The sequence below is a fragment of the Cetorhinus maximus genome, chromosome 8 (assembly GCF_964194155.1).
Source record: "Cetorhinus maximus chromosome 8, sCetMax3.hap1.1, whole genome shotgun sequence".
NCBI lineage: Eukaryota > Metazoa > Chordata > Chondrichthyes > Lamniformes > Cetorhinidae > Cetorhinus > Cetorhinus maximus.
Genome location: NC_135886.1, coordinates 29,743,303 through 29,761,433, shown reverse-complemented (window position 1 = coordinate 29,761,433; position 18,131 = coordinate 29,743,303). Strand labels below are relative to the sequence as shown.

The 18,131-nt window shown below is 41.5% G+C and overlaps 2 protein-coding genes across 4 annotated transcripts in view; both read left to right on the top strand.

Moving 5' to 3' along the window:
- Window positions 1–18,131, top strand: part of LOC144683535 (mitogen-activated protein kinase 14) — a 59,629-nt gene that overhangs the window by 9,010 nt on the left and 32,488 nt on the right. For all 3 annotated transcript variants that reach the window (XM_078546626.1, XM_078546625.1, XM_078546627.1), the window contains exons 2-4: window positions 6,773–6,902; window positions 8,959–9,017; window positions 13,838–13,949. In XM_078546626.1, the coding sequence (XP_078402752.1) occupies window positions 6,773–6,902; window positions 8,959–9,017; window positions 13,838–13,949 (301 nt within the window). The remainder of the gene's footprint in view (window positions 1–6,772; window positions 6,903–8,958; window positions 9,018–13,837; window positions 13,950–18,131) is intronic.
- The window catches only part of LOC144683536 (peptidase inhibitor 16-like), a 697,419-nt gene that overhangs the window by 665,227 nt on the left and 14,061 nt on the right, over window positions 1–18,131 (top strand). The gene's annotated exons all lie outside the window — the stretch shown is intronic.

Genomic DNA, 18,131 nt, shown 5'->3' with positions numbered 1-18,131 from the left:
CTTGGCAGATAGGTAACTACATTTTTACAATGAGCTTGTTTGTATAACCCAACTTAGCCTATGGATAGAATAGATAAACACTATTTTGATAAAGGTAATAAGTTAATACTTATTCAAAATCATAATGTAAATAATGGTGCCTCAGTTGTATACCCTGAATTAAACTTTTCACTTAAAGCCCCTTTGTACACTTGCAAGTGTGCGTGTTAAAATTTGGACATGAACTAAATGAAACCTCTCCATGTCAAAATGCCTATTAGATTTATTTTGCAATTTCCTCCTCATATCTGTATATACAGTAACTAGTATGCCTGCGTGTAATAAGTGCTAACATTGAGTTTGCTACCAAAGAGTGTGCTGAAATACTTGTCATTCTCCTCGATGGGTGAACTGCAGGGACACTTGAAGATTGTCTTCATAAAATGAGCAGCCTCCTTGATCGGCACTTCTGCCCCTTGACTCTCCCTACTCTCTCCAGTACAATGTTGCTACACTATGTGCTGTCTATGTATGGGATTTTTTTTCTTTGGGAGAATCCTTGTTCTGGTATTTGTCTCTTTTATGTTTATACAACCAGAGGTATAATTGGTCTCTTTTTATAGCTTTATCTGCCACCTTCTCGCATTTCAAGAAATTGTGAATTTGCCCACCAATGTGTCTAATCCTCCAAAACACTGTTTCTTACATTTGAGTTTATACTCCAAAACATTTACCTTTCCATTCTTCAGCAACTTGGGTTCATATAGTGCCTTTAATGTAGAAAATGCTCCTAGGTGCTATGCAGGAGCATTATTGAATTAAACTTGACGCCGAAGTAAAGAGTTATTAGGACAGGGGACGTAGGGGGTGTGATTTGAAAACAAGGGTAATAATTTTAAAATCGAGGCATTGCTGGACTGACTATGAAAGCAGGTCAGCAAGCACAGAGGTGGTTGGTAAACATATCTTGGTGTGCATTAAGATGTAGACCAGTGGTTTTCATCATTTTTTTGGCAAAGGAACCCTATAATCTGAAATTTTGTGAAACCATAAACATTGTACCCAAGCAGTGGGTGCATTGTCACATGTTAGGAATCTCTATCTTCTGTTAAAATTAAAAATGCAAAATTAGACTATTAAATACTGCATATTTGTAATATACTATTATGGATTGTACATTACTAGCATATCTTAATTATTTCATTTTAGTTTTTGCACAGTTTTTAAAAAAAACTGTATTTGGTACAACCTGAAAATTGCACGGAACTCTTTAAGGGTGCCCGCGGAGCCCCAGTTGTAAAATACTGTTTTGGATAAGCTCAGTTTTCCAGAGGGTGCATGGTGGGAAGTTACCAAGGAGAACATAGGAATATTCAACTCTAGAGATAACAGAGGTATGGATGAGAGCTTCAGCGGTATGGATGAGAGCTTCAGCAGCAGTTGAGTTAAGACAGGATTTTTTCTTTATTTTTTTTTCATGGAATGTGGTCGTCGCTGGCAAGGTCAGCATTTGCCCTAATTGCCCTTGAACTGTATAGCCTGCTGGGCCATTCCAGAGGGCAGTTAAGAGTCAACTGCATTGCTGTGGGTCTGGAGCCACATGGAGGCCAGACTGGATAAGGATGGCAGATTTCCTTCCCTAAAGGACATTAGTGAACTAGATGGGTTTTTATGATAATGTGGTAGTTATTATGGTCACTGTTACGAAGACTGGCTTTGTGATTGCAGATTTATTAATTGAATTTAAATTCCACCACCTGCTGTGGTGGGATTTAAACCCATGTCCCCAGAGCATTAGCCTAGGTCTCCGGATTACTAGTCCAGTGACATTACCACTCTGCCACCATCTCCACAACCCCCTCCCCTCCCCTCCCCTGGATCGGAATGCAATGGAGGAGGAAGTAGGTGGCCCTGTTGATGGAAAGGAGATGGGCTGAAAGCTCGGCTCAGTTTCACATTAAATTGCATGTTTCGCCTTGTTTTCCCACTCCACTAAAGTCGATCGTGGTTTCAGTCTTTAATGATGAATAATTTTGGGTTGATACCTTTGAATTTTACATTTGATTACCTTTTAGGGGTTAGGGTGATGTTACCTCAGGCTTCATCAATTACTAGGTTAGTTTTTTTGTAACCTCGAAGTTTCTAGTGAAACTGTTAGAACTACTATCATTTGGGAATTTAAAGAGATCGATTAGTGTTACCATAAACTGTCCCCCTTCTCCCACCCCTTACTAGTTAGAGGAATGTTATAACCCTGTGGATTTGAAATACAATAACCCTTTAAAGTGGGGAAATTCTCATCCTAAAGAATTTGTAGTTCCTTTATTCAAAAAAGAATCGATTTAGCTGTTGCAACTTACAAAAACATAACAATATAATTTTGATCTTCCACAAATTGTCCAAGTTTTGGGGCAAAGAGTCTAGCTGACAAATTTTAAAACATTTAATCGTTATACAATATTGTCCAACACTGCAACATGTAGAATAGATTGAACATTCCTTTGTGCCTGATTTTCCCATCTACGGAACACTTGGTTTCAAATATGACACCCCTAATGGAGTGCAGGCACTTCCCTAAATTTTGGCAGTGTGGGAGAGCAAGGGGCAGGCAAATGGTACGACGTGTAGTCTATTAAAAATATTAGCATGGGAAGGAAGTTTTCTGAATTTTGTCTCAACATGTAGCTGTGCAGGTGAAGCATAAGTTGCTATCAGTGGGCCCCAGGGCATATGAGTAATATCAGTGTAAACTGTTGGAAATGTTAATTATAATTTCATTTGGAGGGGGGGGGGGGGTGGAATACAGAACCTTAATGTACAGAATGTACTTATATTTAAGATTTTACTTTGGAGCACCACTTGAATGTTCATCACTTTCCTGTGGTATTATAATTTGTATAACAATTCTACAAATTCTTCAAATGTTTTTCCCTTAATGTAACTAAGAAATAGTGGACAAATCCAACTGTGTTCACAGCAGTAATTGCTTTGAGAAATTCAACCATTTATTCCATCAGATTGGACACCAAATTCTTTCCTTATTTTGCATATTTTCTTAACTTGCTGCTATAAGCATTAAAAGATATTTCTGACCTGAATGCGGTGATTCTATTATTGGTCAACAGAATTCATGAACAGCACAATTTCTTTTTGAAGATTTATCTTGGATTTTTATTTACCATATTATTTCTCTTGTGTTTATTCATTAATTGTGGTTTTGTTATGTATTAGATCTTTGTGCCCTGTTAAAATGAATTGTCTTATATGTAAAATTGAAATTTCAATGTTCTCAGTGTTCTAAAGTGTTGAGAAATGTGTATTTGCATTATAAGAGTAGAAATATTTTGTTTCCAGGTTGTAAATAGATCATCGTACAAGCTATATTTTATTTCTATGGTGTAGAATATGCAATTTCATAACACAGCAAGTTCAAATACAGATCCTTATTTTGGCATTTGTTACCTATCCCTAAGTTGCCAGTAGAAGGGTGGTGATGACTTGTCCAGAAATGCTGATGATTTGGTACAACTAGGGGAGTTAGTCAACCATGTTAACATGGTACTGAAGTCACATAGGGCCAAGATGGGTATAGATGGCTAGTTTCCTTCCCTAAAAGACCAATGGATGTTTTAAAAAAAAATCTAACCACTTCCAGAACCAAATTCAGATCCCTAAACTGTTGTGGTGGCTTGAACTTGCTTGCTCTGGATTACTAGACCAGCAACCTAACCTCTGCATGAATATACCCTGTCCTATTACTATAAAATATTTCCCTGATTTTTGCATTGAAAGCAACGAGGCTAACAATGCTGTTATTGCGGACAGCAACTTCCAGAGTATGCATGTGCAGTTAATTGTGAAATGCCATAAGTTGCGGTCTGAGTGAACTAGTTCCTCCACAAGCTGCAACATAACAGTACCTCGATGATTGAGTCGACATTGAAATCAATGTAAGGGTGTGAAGTTGAGATACTTAACCACTAAACATGACAACAGAAAACATTGAAACTGATGCATGCAGGCATAAGTGAGTTCTCAAAGGTGTGATCAATCAAAATTACTGCCTTAAAACCTCTCTAGTTCTGAAAATGTAACTTCTGAAATGTGAAGTTTCATTCCTTCAGAATTTAATTAGCATTGGAGGTTTACCACACGTGCTGTCTCTGTCTGTCTGTCTCTCTCTCTCTCTCTCTTTCTCCTTCCCTTTGAGATACAGAATCCTTTCATTTTAATTAAGCTTCACAAACTACATCATTTCCCCCTCATTTTTTAAACTGCAGTTATTTTTTAACTTGCTAAAATCTTAAATTGGAAAGAAATACATTTTAATGAATAAGTAGAATGCTTTTGTGCAATCAGAAATCTAGAGCGTTTAAACTTTTGATTTTTTGTCAGCCTTCCAAGATCTATATAATTTTTCTCTCCTGTGTCAGATGCAGGAATTCTGACTAATGATAAATATGGTGAAGCTGCCTAACTTAGTGCCTAAATTTGAAATAGTTCAGAAAAATCAATGCTATTTTTCAATGTTTTAGCTTAGTGGGTCAGAGTAAAAAGGGAATAAAAGATTTGTTGCCAGTTTGCTTTCCAAATAATATTGTCAGTTAATTAAAATGATAATTACCTATTGTCCTTGGAAGCTTACAGGCCTGTTACTGCTTTACTATTTTATGATAGGAAAGAAACTATGTGGTAAGCTATTGTAAATGTAAACTCTTATCTGTAGCACATGTTTACATTGTCACTTCCGGGGCCTCGTGTGCATCTGGATCTTAACACAGAACATGACGTGACTATTGGGGAAAACTTAATGGTTGGCAGTTCCAAACGATCCAAAGAAAAAGCTTGCATTTGTATAGAATGTTGTTTTCAAAAATAATTTATTAATAAAACTTGTAAAAGTACATTTCTGAGCAGTTCAAATTTGTCACCACAGTGCAATATAGTTCAATTTTTTTCCATTACAGTTTGTGTCACTCTACTCCACTTAGAAGTGCAGGTTATATTTACAATACCCGTGTAATGTCAAACATTCTCTGCATACAGCTCGAGTTTTACACGGGTTCCAGCCCCGCATTGTACTGTGGCAAGCAGGCCTTAGATTGCAGCCTTGCCTCATTGAGCCTTTGCAGCAGCTTCCCCAAGCTTTAGTGCATCCCTCAACGTGCAACTCTGGACCTTGGAATGTGCCAGTCTGCTGCATTTGGGTGTAGATAGCTTTTTGCATTGGAAGAGAATTAAGTTTTGGGCCTGAGTTGATGGTCCTCCAGCAGCAGCTGATGTTTGTCTCAGTGTGCCCCCCTGGGAACAACCCATAAAGCACAAAGTTCTGCGGTACAAAGCTACTTGGGATGAACCTCGATATAAACAACTGCATCTCTTCTGGGATGATCTTTGCAAATGCATGTTCCAGAAGGAGATGGGCAACAGTCTCTTCCCCATTATCTTCTCGCTACAACCAAGTAGCACCTTGGTGCTTGATTCAAAGTTCTCACGATGAGGCATTCTGTCAAATAACTTTGGCAGCCTGCTTGGGGAGCTATCCAACAGGGTCCATCATCTCCTTTTCTCAAAGGGCCTCAAGGACGATGGCACAAGGGACAGATGTTATGATAAGACCCAACTGAATGGAGCATTCTGCTGCAACATGAACCATTCTTTGCAACACCAGGGACAGCGAGAACCTCAGCATTTATGTAGTTATTGACCACCTCTAAATGTGTCACAGCAAATAAATTACTCCTCTCACTGTTTTGTAGCCAGGGCACATGAACTACAAGTAAGTGATGAGTTAATCTTAGGTAGTTTTGGTTGAAGGTATAATGTTGGCTAGGGGACTGGGAAGTTCCCTGCTTTTAATAGTATCACAGGCTCTTTTACTCTTGATCTAAAGAGGCAGGTGGTATCTTGGTTTAAAGTCTCGTCTGAAAGACATCAAATAGATCGCTTCCTCAATGTTGCACTGAAGTGTCAGCCTAGATTTTTGTGCTCAGATCCTGCAGAAGTGACTGTGCAATTCCTTTAATGCATCAGCTTAGTCAATGAAATGCACTGTATTTCAGCGTTACCACCAATAAATCTGACAACAGATTTTTATTGGCTTAAAACCTCTGGTATTTATATCAATATGGCTATCTGCAGTAAAATAGATCAATCAATTTGATCTAGGAATAAATTGCTTAACCAATTGCTAGTGCAATAGCAATCTGCACTTGTGGATAATCTTCCACAGTGACCTGTGATGCATGATGTATTTATGTTCTCTTTTCTGATTGCTGAAAGCAAGCTTTATAGGGGTGGCATAGTCAGCATTAATTTCAAACACCCATTCCAAGGCTGGACGTGAGCTGTTGCAATTGTAGTGAGGGATATTATACTGGCTAGCTCAGATATGGAGTGACAATGTGGGATAGACCATCTGTTGAGAGGGATCTTTCATTTTACAGTTTGCCATTGGTTAGCTATTTTATTAAAACATTAAAGCATGGGCTAGGCCACAACTGTTGAAATGTACTTAGCATTTTAAAATGTTTGAAACAATATAATATACCTATTTTCTATCTTAAATATTTTTGAAGATTTTGATGTAAGACTTTTTGAGGGAAAAAATCTCAATCTCAATCATGAGAAAGTTAATACTGAGTGTAGAACATTATTGTGCTTGGAAAAGTCTTAACGGTTAAATGTTTAATGGTTTACATCTGCAGTTTCATTTTTGAGTTCACCGTGCAATGCAATTATATTGATGGCAGTGATAGCTGAACGTTAATGAGCTTTACTTATATTTTTGTAGCTCTGCTTTTGACACAAAATCATCTGTTCGCGTGGCAGTAAAAAAACTTTCCAGGCCATTTCAATCTGTCATTCATGCAAAACGAACATACAGAGAGCTACGATTGTTGAAACATATGAAACATGAAAATGTAAGTACTCCATATAAGTGAGTGCGAGTAATGTAACATTATATTCTGGCATCCTAAAACAACTATTACAATAATGAAGCTGAAATATTTTTTGTAAATGTTGAAAGTTGCTACATTCATCAGTGCAGTATGGAATTTCATTCTAAAATAACATTTATAAAAACATCACATATTTACAATGTTGGAGTGAAATGCTGTACTACTGGATATTTTTTAAAAGTAGGTCCTTTTTACCTGATTAGCTCAATATTCCCACAGCAGTGCTGACATGTAAATTAATAGGGATTATGTGAATTTGCTATGAACTCAAACTGGTTTAGAGTAGGAAAGTGTTTTGGTGATGCTATTGTAGTCGCACTTGTTATCTCATACTGTTCGTTTAAATTTTCTCTAGATTTATCATAAAATCACCCAGCACAGAAGGAGGCTATTCACCACATTGTGCTTGTGCTGGCTCTGAGTTTATCCCATTAGTCCCATTGTTCTCTTTTTGCCCATAGCCCTGGCAGATGTTTCCTTTTTGCGTATATAGCCCATTGCTTTTTTAAAGTTACAATTGAATCTGCTACCAACATCTTTTAAGACAGTGCATTCCAGATCATACCTACATTTTTTTTTTAAAAATCGTCAACTCCTCCCTGATTCTGTCAATTATCTTAAATCTGTGTTCTAGGGTTACCAATCCTCCTGCCTGTTCCTTCTTACCCATCAAAAGCCTCTTCCAGTTATTGCAGCATCCCAGTGTTCTGCCATCCCACATTCCCTATTCTAGGAACTCTTCCCAACATAACTTCTTTGCATACCCCATGACGTTACACTATGGCCAATACTCTCTCTTCCATCCCAAAACCCCACCCTTGTTCTACCACTACATAGTGCAGCAACCTCTGCTATTCCTAAATCTCTCTTCCACTTCTACCACTGCCAGATCCTGTAAACCTCCCTCACCAATATCTCATCCTCAAGCACAACACTAACTATTTTCAGACTCCAGTGTGCAGCACCAACTGCTTGCATGTTTTGGAGCTTTCTGTATAACCCTCCTATTCCCCAGGAGCATTTTCCTCTACAACTATTAAACCATTCTTCCAAATTCTCACATTACCTTAATGCCCTTCATGCACCTCTGGCTCTACTGGAAAAGTCAATCATAAAACCAATTAAGTAAAGAATGTTTTTTTAACACTTTTTTTAGATGTTGTACAAAATGCCTGTAAACTAAAGTTTCCTTTCCTATATTTGAACTTTTTGAATGGCTCCCAATGTGTTCCTGCAGCCTAAGAATATTGTGGTCTTTCAAAGATCCATTTTGTTCTGCCTTAGCAAGTGAATAAGTAGGGTATTGTCTGTTTTAGACTTATTTTACAGTTCATTGTCCTTGCTTGCTTTTTTACTTGTTTGGGAGTTTTTGGTTCACAGCCTCGAGATTAAAGGCTAGCTGGCAGTTTGATTTGCTGGGCACTTTGTCAAATGCGGTGATTTTTCTCTATGGAATTTTTGCTTCCATGTACACAAAGTTGACTCATGTTTATTCAACTCGGCTTGATTTTATGATATTCCAGCATTTCCTCATCGTTAAACCCAACTAGAATGATGTAATTGCAAGTGATTTTTAAATTGCTGAATACTCTGTTCGCCCATGTTGATCTTAAGGACCTTTTGCTCTTCTTTTGGGGTGGGAGAAACTAAACTTGCAGAAAATTTTATATGCAAATCTGCTCTATGGACCCCACGTGTCAAGGGTTTTAAGGAAGAACTGGAGTGATGTTCAACAGAAAGATTGGTCCCTCATTACTATTTAACCACATTTGTTTCATGTCATTAATGTCGAAGGAAAAGGTCAGTTTAAGTATACTTATGTTTATGTTTGTAACCTGCAGAGGATTTTGCCAAAAAAGATGTCTGTAGTGCCTGAATGACTAGCAGAAAAATATGATTAATCCCGTCTGAAGGTGTAGAATGGTTTTAGAACACCTATAAAATTGAGTTTGTGCATCTTAAATAAAACCCCCTGTAGATTGAGAGTTATCCCTTGACTTAAATTTTGTTTTCGTAGGTAATTGGCCTATTGGATGTTTTCACACCAGCAACAACTTTGGAAGATTTTACAGATGTGTAAGTATGCCACTTTATACATTTGTCATTTTTTGAAGGTTGTTTTTTTGCAGAGACAAGACTTTGTGCATCACAGCTGTTTTCTAATTCATCCCCTTCCCCGACCCAAAAAAATGGATTGGTTACTGGCTACTATTTTTAGAAAAGAATCAGCCACCTTTCCCTGAAATAAAAGTGGTTTCCTGTATGGAAGTAACTATGAGTAACCATTTAACAAAATGAAATCATGGAGGACATTACTAAGATTTCCTTTGAATTTTATCTGTGGCTTTTTGTAGCCTTGTAAGCTGTATTCTTTTAACTGTTGAAGCTCTTTTTCAAATGCATTTCTTGTACCAATTCTAGCTATTTAACACTTGGGTATTAACATAAAAAAAATTAAATGACTGCAAGAAAAAGGTTAATGATTTTGATTGTAGCATTAACTATGGTAAGCTGACTATTTTGAGCCATTAGATGTGAAGACATTTTACAGGAGAATGGAATCAGAAAGGCCAATAGCAACAGACTCTTAGAAAATGCATTGTGCATCAGTTTGTAGTTAACACCACCTTCTAATAAACAATCAAGGCATTTTGAAGATGATGCAACTCCTCAGCCAGGTCCAGATCGTGGAATATGTTCACATGTTAGCCACTGCAGACTAAACACTGGGGGAAACAGTCTGCAAAATCTATTGTGGAAAGTAAGAAGGGAAAATAGTATTTATAATCATGTATTATGGACAGGAGGGTGGTCTATTCAAATAGTAAATTTTCCTCTCGCTACCCATTTGTAAACAGGTGTTTTTGTTTCTTTTTCATAAGTGGTGGCATATTTCCCAACCCCTCGTTTTTTTTGCGATCCAATTTCTACTAATAATCCCACAGCAAACTCGAGCTAGGCTGAACTCAAAGGGTTAGTTTATTGCACACGTTCAAAACGCGAAAAGGAGGGTTCGCAACTTCCCCTCCGCAGTCGTACAGTAAAGAGGGATAGAGGAAAGGTTTTACAGTCCAGAGAACACAGAAGATAAATATTGGTTCACATAAGTTCCAGAATCCAGAATCAAAGCCCAATGAGGCATTCCTTCACGGAGGTTGATGGGCTGAAAACCAATGTAAAATTCATTTTTCCAGTGGTATTCACTTCACAAGATATGAGAGGCATGCAGAGATGAATCTGTTTTATAGGCAATGGTACAGCACTTCAATCAGAAGCAGGGTAGATGGGGTCATGTGTCCAACCTGGGCAGAGCTCCTTCTGTGTGGCCTGCCAGTCAGATGTTAAAACAGCCTACTGGGCTACGCAGCTCAGTAAGGCATTATTAACTTGCTCAACAAGCCAGAGGCTTAGGTCATGTGCTTTTACCTCTCCACAAGGTCTTCAACAAAGGATGTTTATCCATTGTCTAGAATTCACTTGGGTCTCCAGGACTGCGAAATGTCGCAGTTAAAAGGAATGTTTCAGAGGTCTTTGCCTTAGAATTTCCATCTCCGCTGGCAAGCCTGGGTTATCAAGTACAGAAGGTCTTTGATGTAGCTCCCTTTGAAGTTGGGCTGTGAATTCCCAGGTGATTGTTATGAGCTCCTCTGAGATAACTAGGTATAAGATTTCCGAAACTGCAAAATGACTTCTTTAGCTCTGGGGACACAGACCAAAACTAACAGAGGGTCAGCCATCTTCATGGTCTTTGTTCAGCCATCTTAATGGTCTTTGTTCAGCCAAGGTCCAGTTTTAAATTAAGAAATAGGCATGAGAATATATTTTTATAAAAATATACAGTGAGGGCATCACATTGGTAATTAATGGGAAAAACAGAAGTTCTGGGAGGGAAGAGGAAGAATAGATAACTTATTTGCATTTGGACTGCACTCAACTTGAAGTTTAAACTCCTCATTCGTTCGTACACTCCAGCAGTTTGACATGTGATGTGAAAAGCGATATGAGTGCTGTCCATCATTGTTATCTGTTTCTGGATGTTTTTTCATAGTTTTTGAGTGCTACAGAGTTCAAACAGTTAAAACGATAAGAGGGGAAATGAAAGCTCCCTTTCTCTTAAATTGGTTTCCCTACGCCTAAATTGACTTCTCTACTCATCCCATTAATTCATGTACTTTGCAGTTTCCAATCATCCTTGATAAAGCTTGTAGTTTGGAAAAACAAAAATAAGTTGTATATCAGGAATAGAATGCTCCAGTTCTTAGCATTGGATGTTATCATCAAGTGATCTATTGGGGAAAGCATGAGTGATGTATGTGGTAAATATTGCAATATTTCGCCTTAAGCTAAATGCACCAGTGCGTAATTTTAATTTCTTTAATGATCATCATTAGTGACTTTTCACAATATATGTCTTGGGTACGGCTAATCATTTCATACTGAATTATACGCAGCTTTATGGTGTGAACTTACATCAACTAGAAACTGTTGATGATGCAGGATGAATTAAACCTAACTTTTGCAGTTAGTATATTTCTTGTCACCCTGAGCTAGATTTAAGGTATCGAGCGAAAGAACTATTGTTTCTATGCCACCCATTTCCCCACAATTCCAATTTAATTACATTTTATTTGTTGAAGTGCAGAGATTCTTTTTTTTAAAAATTAGTTTTGACCAAAAGTAATTGCTGAAAATGTGCTTTGTAATCCAGTATACTCTTTGTAAAGTAGCTCCTAAACTCTAAATGAATGTTTTGGTGTTTAGCTAGTTTGGGAAAACTGGTAGTACCTTATATTAGGGATTGGAAAGTATTGAACTTCAAATCTTTTCTTAATGTTATAAAGTGCTTGGAGGGCATGAGCATAATCTAAACAATTGGAGGGAAAAAGCAGCAACAATTTCAACTATGGTGTTCTATTTCTAATGAGCAAGTTACCCCAACCTGAAAAATCTTGGCACTTTTGTAATTTTATGAAGATTATATGTTCTCAAGATGGTTTCGTACAGTAGTAGACATTCATAGCCCTTTTATGTAAATGCAGCAAGTGTCCCACAAAACTACAGAACCTTATACGTTAGGGCAAGGGTGATGGAAAATGGGGCTGATGCCATCCCTGGCCAGGGTTCTGGGAGATTTTGTGGCGAGGATGAGATCCTGCAATAAATTACAGCAGCCGTAGCTCTTGTTGGCATTAAGGACTGTACCTACAGGTAGCTTTGGGCCCCCTCTGGTTGTGGGGGCTTAGCATAGATGAGTGACTGACCTTCAGGAAGAATCTCCCTATCACTATGCACAGTCCATACATTACTATCTTAAATGCCAGATGCTGCAGGCCCCCCCCCCCCGCCCTGCACAAGTATTGAAACCACATGTTTCTTATAGGGAATTTTTGATTGTGCCACAGAAAAGAATGTATCATCTTTTGAGGAGCAAAATCTGTGCAAGCTTCCAATTGATCAGGGTCCTTTGCTATGCTGTTACTAGGCCAGAAATGCATGGGCTTGGATTATTTTATCATCTCCCAAGTGACCTTGAGGCCTCTGACCAGAAGGTGCAGCAGAACTAGAATGTATGCAGAAACATGCCATATAGCCACAGTTCTGTTGCCATTCATCTTCCTGTCTGACGAGATGTACAGTGGGGGATCCTGAATTGGATCACAGTTTTAGGTTGAGGGCCAATCCTCTTGCCAATTCAGCTACAGTGTGTTCATCCTAGCCAACTAACCGTGCTGTTTCTGACTGAAGAAGTGAATGACTAAATGGTTTCAGATACACTTTTATTCATTTAGTTTTTCAAATGTTTTAAAAAGCTAGATGTCATGGGCATGCATGACAATACAGCATGTAGTGCAGTACAATAATATTGTTTCATCTTATTCCCCAATACCTACCATTTGCTTTCTTGACCCTATATCATGGTTATTTCTGTTGACATTAAATTTTACGACTGGAGCTCTAAAACTTTGAATCCCAGATAACTGGAGTACAGCTACAGGTCATTTGGCTCACCAATTCTAATCAGTAAAAGTATATGAGGGAAAAATGGGAGTTTGGCATTAAATTAGTGACACACAAAAGCATGCAACAGCACATATATAGGTCATTTGGTCCAACAGCTGTGCTACACCTTTTACCTCACTAGTCTGCGCTCCCATCTGTGCTTTGCACCCTTTTATTGATCTTTGTTTTGACGACCTAATTTCTGATGGTCTGTTCCTAACTAACTCCATGGAACAGAGTTACTATTTGAGAAGTGAGGTCTTGGAATGGATTTGATAGTCTAAAAGCAGCAAATGTGTGTTGTTTGAGTTAGATCTTGTACATATTCTGTAGTGGTATGGAAAGGAATTCGAACAAATGAAGTGAAGGGAAGAAGTTGTTTTGAAGTGCTAATTTTTTTGCATATTTATTTCTAACTTTATTTTCCATATTAAGTTCTAGCTTTTTCATTTAACATAAGCCGAGGGAGAATTGTTTTTAACAGTGCAGTTTGGTGTGCTGGCGTTTATTTTGGAATGAAGTTGGACATGACAGGTTTGATGTACTATTAAACTTATCCTGAACTGCTTTTTATATTGATTCTGTTATAAGTCAGATTCTAAGACTAATGTCTGAGAGTTGCTCCCTAGCTTTATAATGATAAATGTTTCCCTCATCCCAGCAATGGACTCTGATCAAATTTGCCTTGTTATCACGAGGAGAAGGGACCCAGTTTGCTGTTGTAAATCCTGTATGATGCCTTATCAACATTGATATCGCAGAATCCAACCAGGCATGACACAGAATAAGAGGATCTTCACTTAAATATGTTTCATTGTTTTCGTAGAGGGCGTGACCATTGCATGATCTAATATACTTTCCATCTTGTAACTTTGAATTTGTTGTTTTCTGCACAGGTATTTGGTGACAAACCTAATGGGAGCAGACCTAAACAATATAGTTAAATGTCAGAAGCTTACAGATGACCATGTACAGTTCCTAATTTATCAGATAATTCGGGGCCTTAAGGTGAGAATTTTTCTTTGGCCTCACTTCCCTTTTCTGGATCTAATCACTGTTGCAGTGGTATGGCTAACTTGATAAAGTTGACAGGAGGAATCTCATCTATTTTTTGGTACTAATCATTTGGTGTGCACTTATGAACAGAAGTAATAGAATCATATAGCACAGAAGGATGCTGTTCGGCCCATGGTGCCAGTCTTTGAAAGAGCTGAATCCAGTAGTCCCACTCTCTGGGCAGAATTTTCCCAAATTCGCACTAAGTGCGGTAGCAGGCGGGTAAAATGTCATTTTATCCACCGGTCACGATGGCGGGTTTTCACGCCATGTCGTCCCGAACCCACCTCATTATTTAAGCACACCTGGGAAACATGCCGTTTCCATGGCGGGTGGGCTCTGATTCGCCCACCCACCATCAACTCCGTGCGCCATATTTGAAGTCCAGCCGCAAGCACGCTTCGCAGTGCTTCCAGCTCACCACTGCTGCACGGAAGGTATGGCTCTGAAACTGAAGAAGACTGCAGCCCCAGGTTCAATGACGCGTCAGTCAAGCGACTTTTGCATGCCCGTCGGGATGTCCTCTACCCCTGCTTTGGTCGCAGGATGGCTGGCAACAGCACTAATCAGGCTTGGGAAGCAGTGGCAGCGGTGGTCAATGCCAACGCCTTGCAGAAGAGGACAGCCACCCAGTGCTGCAAGAGGATGACTGATCTCCTCCATTCGCCAGTGTAAGTCACTCATCTCATCACTCAACTCTCTCTCACTCAAACCCATCACACGTCCACAGGGTCCACACTCTCTGCCGGTTCAAGGGACATCACCATTCGCACTCTCACACTCACTGTCATTGTCCCCATGCCATCCATGAGACCACTCAACACCCACACAGGCCAGGCATACTTGTCATCTGGCCTGGCAAGCATCCTGCTTATGCTTTCTCCATCTCTATCTATGTAGGGCAAGCTGGCACACAAGAGAGAGAGGTCGCAGAGACCAGTGGCAGAATGCCTGAAATCAGTGTCTTCATGGACTTTGAAAACAGAGCCATCTAGCTGGCTGGTGAGGACCTGGACCGGTTCTGTACTGACAGTGAGGCCGGTGCTGCTATAGCAAGTGAGGATCCAGCAACATCCATCAGACAACCATGCCATGAGTGATGTATCCTCTTTCACTGGCCACTGCCATCACTAATTATCTTTCCTTGCTTTTGCAGACACATCCGCCAAGCAGGGGACAGAGCCCATGACCCACTGGGCCTCCAATCAAGCCCCAAAGGAATCTTTGAAGAGGAATATGGAGGCACCCTGCCGAAGTCCTGTCACAGCGCCCACCCACACCCTCCACCAGCGTAGGGAGACAGCTCGGTGGGACCTAGTTTTAGAGTAACCGCAGGATCACAATCTGGTGAGCACATCACACTGTCTGATCCACTGCAAGTGGCGGCAGAGACTTCCAGGTGTCCTGCACACGGAGGACTGCTGGAGGTCAGAACCTTGCTGAGTTTGAGTCAGATGATGAGCCTCTGGACTCGGTCATGTCACAGTTGCTAGAGCTGCAAAGGCAAGCTCGGGAGCATCAGGAAGGGATGTCCGCTGCACTCCTTGGATTGTAAGGCATGATGGAGGAGTTCGACCACCTTCGGGTTGAGGTGATGACGCCGGCATGCCAATGCACCGAGGTCAACACTGGTAGGATGGTGGCCGCCATGTAGACCTGGGTCCAGGACATTGCTCCTGCACTGCTACACAGGCTCAGCTCTATCGCTGATGCCTTAGTTGGCCTCCAACAGTGTGTACGCAAGAGGGGTGCCGGGCAACTCGATCTCACTCCAGCTACCCCTGCTCCTCAGAGTCAGCCTAGGACCCCGGGCACCCATAGGAAGGAGGATCCGCAGGTGCACACTCCGGGCCCATCCATCCAGGTGACTCCGAGTGTCCGGCCCATCCGACTCCCCTCTTTCTGTGATCTCATCAGCTCTAGCTCCACAGGCTGAGGAGGGTGCTACTGCTACACAGCAGGCCGGGACCCTCCAGAGAGCACCCGCCAAGGTCATCACAGACAAGACGTTGGAGACAGCCTGCTGACTGCACTGCTGCTGTGGATGCCCGAGGAGCACCAAGATGTAGCGGCAGAGTTAGGACAGTTAAGGAGAATTAATTGCACAGCTGGGCCTGGGTGTTAATCTCTTGTACATACTGTTCCGCTATTGTCAGTAAACTCCCAAGAATGTCTCCCTGCCTATGGCTCATTGTTAAGTGTTCTTGTCACTCAGATGTGAAACCTTTCTGCACAACATAAAGGCAGGTGTCTTAGTCCAGGAACTCTTCCCTGTGCTTTGTGCAGCCTTCAAACCAAAGTGATGGTCTGGCCTCTCACTCCCTGGAGACATAACTGATGCCTGCACCTCGGCAGTGCTTGTCATTGCTGCCAGAATGTAGTGGGCAGGCACTAGAGTACGCTCATTCTCTTGGTGTACCCTCAGCACCTTTATTGGGCAGGCCCCCATCTCTTCAGCATCTGTGACCACTGATGCTGTGTTGAAGGCGCACAAAGCATCAGATGTTTCTAAAGTTTCATGCCTGTCTCTCTGATATGACCCTGATCACGGAGCGCAAGCGAGCTGCCCTCGGCCGGATAGGAGTCAGGCATTCTGAGGCTGTGTGAAGATTTATGGAGTGCCCTCAATGCATGTCGTTGTCATCCTGCAATCGAGCAACTATTAGGGCCTCCACTGCCTTTCCACGATAGGAGCATTCTCAGAGGGTATTCATGCTGCTATTAGACAGACTGGAGTCAAACATTCACAAATGCGATGTGAGGAATAATGGGGTCATCTCACTGCATGTCGTCATCATCCTCCACAAATCAAGCAGCTATGAGGGCCTCCGAGCACGCCTTCCTCATCTAGCCAGGGCGAAGGCCCCATCCCCGTCGCCTCTCCTCAGCCTTATCTCTGAGGACGCTACCGCCAACGGGGGAGTCATGCAGCTCCTCCATCTCCTCAACCAGCTCATCACCCCGTTGGTGCGCCACAGGTTGTATGGGGCGCAGCAGTTGACGACAATGCGTGACACCCTCTGTGGACTATATTGTAGGGCTGCGCCAGACCAGTGCAGTCACTGGAACCTCATATTCAGCATTCCGATGGTCTGCTCCACCAAGTTGTAAGCTGCAGTATGAGCCTTGTTATACTGTCGCTCTGCTGCAGTCTGAGGCAGCTGCGCAGGTGTCATCAGCCATGGCCTCTGCGGGTAGCCCTTGTCCCCGAGGAGCCACCCCTGCAGCCTCTATGGACCTTGGAAGACTCCAAGGATCTGTGACCGACTGAGAATGAAGGCACCTTGTACTCTAACTGGTAACCGTGGGCACATCTGCAGGATGCATTCCTGGTGGTCGTACACCAGCTGCACAATCAGCAAATGGAAGCCCTTGCGGTTGATGTAGCCCACCGTGTTGCGACTGAGACCTGAGTGCCACGTGAGTGCAGTCAGTTGCACCCTGTGCCTGTGGGAAATTCGAGATCTGGGCAAGTCCAATTGCTCTTGCATCCTGGCTGTCCTGGTCCCAGGCAAAATGCACAATGTTGTGTGCCCTTGTGAAGATGGCATCCATGACTTCATGGATGCATTTGTAGGTGGAAGCTCGTGAGATCCCACAGAGGTTAGCTGTGGACCCCTGAAAGAAGCCGCGGGCATAGAAATTGAGTGCCGTGGTCACTTTCACAGCCACTAGCAGTGGTTGCCCTCCATGTCCCCATGAAGCCAAATCCTGCAGTAAATGGCAGATGTGAGCGACCAGTTCCCTAGACATGCGCAGTCTTCAGCGACACTGGTCATCTACAGGAATGAAATGTGGCATCTAAAGACCCAGGGTGTCACTAGGTGCTGACCAGCGACGTCCCGCTGTGGCTCTTGGGTGGCGTGTGCGTGAGCCCCCACTGACGTGGATGGACGATCCAACCTGATAATGATATGCTGATGTATTACAATGAGGTTCACGATGACCAATGGCAAGAAACACAGTCCGCCATTGGCGGGCTGAGTGGACAATCGCAACCTGCCTTCCTGCCGTCGTGAAACTGATCCTGCCGTGTCGTCTGCTGATGCCAACTATTACGCCTGCTGCCAGCGGGCAGGGAAAATTCTGCCTCTGCTTTTTTTTCCTCTTGGTTCTGCAATATTTTTAATTTTA